This window comes from Synchytrium microbalum (genome assembly GCF_006535985.1).
Source record: "Synchytrium microbalum strain JEL517 chromosome Unknown SmJEL517_scf0089, whole genome shotgun sequence".
Lineage (NCBI taxonomy): Eukaryota > Fungi > Chytridiomycota > Chytridiomycetes > Synchytriales > Synchytriaceae > Synchytrium > Synchytrium microbalum.
Window position 1 is genome coordinate 21,599 of NW_022158438.1, and position 5,017 is coordinate 26,615.

The window sequence follows — 5,017 nt, forward strand, 5'->3', positions numbered from 1 at the left end:
AATGGATGAAGCAAAGTTATACCAAAACGTGCTATACGCCGTGGTAGGCAGTGGAGCATGTGTCCTGCCCATCCTACTATTCATACCTGCTCCATTTGGCAAGTTATCTCAGTACATTTCAACATCACAGAGACATCTACCTTACTACATTCATTAGGTCGGTTTGGGACAAAAGGATGGGGCCCAGCGATAAATGGCAAAGTAGGATGGGCCTTGTTTGAAACTATTCCCATATACACCATGCCAATTGCAATGTTTGTGAAATCTGATATGGGGGTTTTGAAGTTGGATGTGACGAGTATGGCATTGCTGGCTATGTGGGAGATTCATTATATTCACAGGTAATGGACTGAATAAGAGTCGCCGCAACTCTGGGTTTGATTTCCACATTAAAGTGAAAGTAACAGGCCCACACATAACACACAGGGGCATCATATACACTTACAACGCACCCCGGATCGCACCACACTCTCTCTTCGTCGTCATATCAGCTCTCGTATTCAACCTCGCAAACGGATACCTGAACGGGCGCGGTATAGGCCCCCTCTCCTCTTACGACGCCAACTACCTCACATCCCCACGCTTCCTGATCGGCGCATCCATCTTCTTTATCGGAATGGCTATAAACATATTGTCAGACTATTCCGTGTTTGCACAACGCAGGCTCGCGGATGCTAAAAAGCACAAGGACGGAGTAAAAGATATATCGTCACTACCACCCCAGGAGAAATACGTGATACCGAGAGATGGACTGTTTGAGTTGGTATCGTGTCCGGCGTATTTTGGAGAGATTGTGGAGTGGATTGGGTGGGCTGTTGCTGCTAATTGTAATGCCGGATGGGCGTTCGCATTCTTCACGTTTGCGAACTTGGCCCCGAGGGGTGTGGCTGCTCATAAATGGTACAAGGACACATTTAAGAAGGCATATCCGAAGGGGAGGAAGGCTGTACTACCGTTCTTGTGGTAGTTTGTGATTGAATATAGTATTTAATTGGCATATGTTGGGCATGTTTGGACAGTTTGATAGTCAGTACGCATAATAATAATGTGTGATGTCCGTGGTTTTCATTCTAATGACTAATGACGTGTAAAACTTTATATCTAACTCGTTTATTTGTTCGTGAATTTCTTGTTGCGTCTCGCTCTCTCCAGCTGTCAAAACCGATGACAAAACGTCGAAAGCATTCAAAACACCACCACCATGCCGACCATGGACGTATCGAACCTCAAGATTATGCACGCCTCAACACGCACCCACATGGAACAAGCCGCTGCCCTCTTTGCCGAATACATGGACTACCTCCACACCAACTTCAATTTATCTCTCACTAACTGGTCGCTGCCCACCGAACTATCCACATTACCATCGCCATACACACATCCAGGCTGCATCCTCCTCTGCTACATGGATAAAGTCGAAGATCCCATCGGCGTCGTATGTCTCAAACCATCAAATCACGATTTCATGGTATCCGGCGCGATGGAAATCAAAAGGATGTATGTTAGGCATACATATCATGGATCTGGTATTGGGACGATGCTGTTGAAGAATGTGCTGGAGCATGCGAGGAGTGTTGGTGCGAGGATTGTCCTATTGAGTACGATGAGGAATATGACAGGTGCGAGGAAGGTGTATGAGAGGTGTGGGTTCGTGGAGAGGGGAGTGTATTTGAGGAGCGGGCATGTTGAAGGAGCTGTTTGTTATGAAGTTGCGTTGTGATTTGGACGGTTGGATTTTGGGTGATTGAGTAAGCTGTTGTGTTTTGTATGGAAGGGTATGCGTCGAGGTGATTGTGGATGTTGATTGAGAGTTTTTGTGTGATTTTTAATGCAAGATTCGGAACGTTATTGGGAAGACTCTTTGTTTGGGTGAGATTCGAGACATGTCCTTATAAGACACCAACGACGTTTTTTTTTTCGCTAATCCTCAACATGTAGATCAGTGGAGAATACTCACAAGCTTCGAGCCTACTACATCATGATTAGATTCAGGCACGAGTCAGCATTTGTCGAGATAGCGTTGGTACGCAGTTGCCGCCAAAGAAAATTCAGAAATATGCAGTGGTCCAGGACGAGTACATCGTCGGTACTCACAGTGCTGCTGCTTCTAGACTGCAAACCACTACAAATCACGCAGGACATTAAACCGTGCGTGGGACGGCCCCAAGAAGCTCATTACAGATTGTGAATGCTGTTTCAAGAATGACCACGTGTTGACGTTTGGATGGTCAACAGGTAGACTCTCTGAGCCACGGTTTTTTCGCCTCTATGGTTCTGACATCTTGAATTCATGTAGAAACTACTTGCGCTCGCCGAATCGACATGTAATTCAAAGACGGTGGACGAGGTATGGTGGGGTGAACAGTTGGTATGTGTTTGATACTCTTCGCAACAAAAGCAGATATCTGAGCCTTAATAATGAACGGTAGCTGGTATCGACTGCTCTATCTCCCCGAACCACCATTGTTTATTGATGGCACATCACTATCTAATGCAGCTTCCACCAGAGGACAAAATCTCACACCGCAATTCGTGTAGGTGCTACAAGCTTTGAAAGTCATGCATGCTCAAAGAATCTTACATCGTGACATTAAAGGAAGCAAGCATTCTTTTGGAATTGGATGGCCGTGTACTTGTTAGTAAGTGAATCACTTAGCGCTGGTTTTGTCTCTTCGCCCTGTCTTCTGCTCTGTCTCTCCATTCTCATCGCATTACCATGGGTTAGCGGACTTTGGGCTGTCATTGAAGCTGACAGATGAAGCACCTACAGGCTACGGACAAATTGGAACATTGGGCTGGATGGCCCCAGAGGTTGTCAATGGTGGTCATTATGGGCCTAAATCTAATATATGGTCGTTGGGTGTTATGATTATTGAGATGATTGAAGGGACACCACCAACTGGAAGACCTGAATTGAGAATCCTGGACGTCGCTCTATGGCATTGAGACTGGTTCTGAAAGAGGCATTGCAAGTAGACTCGGAAAAGAGCCCTGATGCCACCAAACTCCTCAAAGTACGTGCAAGGAAGCTGTTGGTACAAATGATCGTTCGACTCTGGTATCTTATCTAACTGCCGTCTTCAACTTTAGCACCACTTCGTGGAACGAGCGGCGCCTGCTACTGATCTCATTCCAGCCATTTGAAACGCAAAGGAGGCTTCTGAAGCCAAGAGGTAAGTATGAATCGGTGTATGAAATTTTGTTACACTTGGATTTTTTGGGTCCAACACTAAAACAATGCCTTTTCAAACTAGGATTGTATTAACTTGGACTTTACTTGAATGTGCCATGTGTGAACTCCCACAAGATCTTCCAGTAACTATATGTACTCTTGATCATGGAACGACGAAGGCGCAAACTCCACTATACTAATACAATCATTCCGGTTGCTTAGATAATGAAAAGACCGTAACCCCTAGAACTGCTACTAGTGCTTATCACATATTATGAAAGCTGTTCCTCGTATGAAAACGTCGCGATATCTTGAAGTTCACCAGTCACGGATCCAGTTGGTTTACTTTTTGTCTTCCGTCGTTCTGGCATAGCTTGGTGGTCTTAATTGGTGAACTCACCAGATCGTAATCGCATTCTAAACACGCTTGATTCACTGCCGGACGGTGCTGTTATCATACTGGTCTCAGAAACCAGAAGGCCTCGAACATGTATCATGTAACTGTATCTCAAGACATATATATTTGCTGAACGAACAGTTCATCATGCACCTCTAGCTGTCTTGGACGGTAACAAGCTTTGAACCATAAGATCACTATTGAAGCAAAGGACGTTTCATGGCCAATTAGATCATTCACGTTAAGTTGTGATATCCAGACACATACCGGTATTGACTTGCATACGGAGGTAAATGAGGCAGCGGCTTACTGCTTAGCATCTCGGGCTCATCAAGAGTCTTGACTTGTCGTGACGACGTAGAAGACCTTGCTTGCTTGATCTTGATACGCTGCTCATTCATGTTCGTAACACAGACACGTTCAGCAAATCCGATTGGTTTTGTGTTGAATGATTCTATACGAAAAAACAGCTGTTGGTTCAGTTCGAATGATTCCAAATGCTAGACACTCTCTCACCTATACGATCCCACGAAGAAATACAATGTCTCCTTAACGGCACCTTCTTCGCAATCGGATTATTCAGAATATTGAACACCTTCATTTTCGACAAGCATGCCAGCAGTATCTCAAAGTCACTGAGATGTTCGATTGCATTTTCAGACAGGTCTAATTCTTCGAGCATGTGTAGAGGAGCGTATACACCAGAGACTGAGATGTAGTTACCACGCAATACGAGTTTTCGAAGTGTGTTTGACAGTGTTTCTAATGATTCAGCGTCGAATTGCAAGGGTGTTGAGTGGGATGAGGACTTTTGGCGAGCGAGGTTTAGCTCCTCGAGCGATGGGAGGTTTTGAATTGTAAATTTTCGGATCTTGTTTTGTGATAGGTGCCTATTGTTTGCAAGTGAAGTTAGTTCGTGACAAATGACTCTCTGCGTCTTGCCTTTGTTTTGCAACCAACAACAAGATCAACATTGAATTAATCGACTCACAAAACTCTCAGCTTCTCCAACCCGTCAATCTCACACAGCATGTCATCCGTGATTCCATTATTACTCGCATACAAGATCTCCAGTTCTACCAACTGCTTCAACGGTGCGAGTGATGTGATTCGTGATTCCTTGTCATTCAGAATCAACTCTTTTATCGATAGGAGACGCGTCGAGTCCAGAGAGATTCCTTTGAATAAGAGCGTGGGAATGTCTAGGTTGCTGTCGCTTTCGATGGATTTGATTACTGGTGCCATATGTGATGTTTGCGTAGTTCTTTGCGATTTTGGGAAATTTTGTGGGAGTGGTGCGAAGTCGTTGAGAATTGGGAAGATTAGAGGATGTCGCGTTATAAAATTAAATGAATTGGGTTTAAATATTAAGGGATTTTAATGATATCACGGAACACTGACAATCAGGTCAGAGGTCTTTTTCGCTACATTTTTGGAGCCAGTCTACA

At 44.5% G+C, this 5,017-nt stretch overlaps 2 protein-coding genes across 2 annotated transcripts; one reads left to right on the forward strand and one right to left on the reverse strand.

The window, feature by feature from the left end:
* Positions 1-240: 240 nt before the first annotated feature.
* SmJEL517_g06200 (uncharacterized protein) lies at positions 241-967 on the forward strand (the record flags this gene model as incomplete). The annotated part of the gene is made up of 2 exons (XM_031172126.1): positions 241-341; positions 427-967. 2 exons carry the CDS (start codon positions 241-243, stop codon positions 965-967), a joined length of 642 nt encoding a protein of 213 aa, XP_031021899.1.
* A 2,747-nt stretch (positions 968-3,714) lies between these two features.
* SmJEL517_g06201 (uncharacterized protein) lies at positions 3,715-4,814 on the reverse strand (the record flags this gene model as incomplete). The annotated part of the gene is made up of 4 exons (XM_031172127.1): positions 3,715-3,766; positions 3,837-4,023; positions 4,086-4,459; positions 4,561-4,814. The coding sequence occupies 4 exons, from the start codon at positions 4,812-4,814 to the stop codon at positions 3,715-3,717; spliced, it is 867 nt and encodes a 288-aa protein (XP_031021898.1).
* Positions 4,815-5,017: the final 203 nt, after the last annotated feature.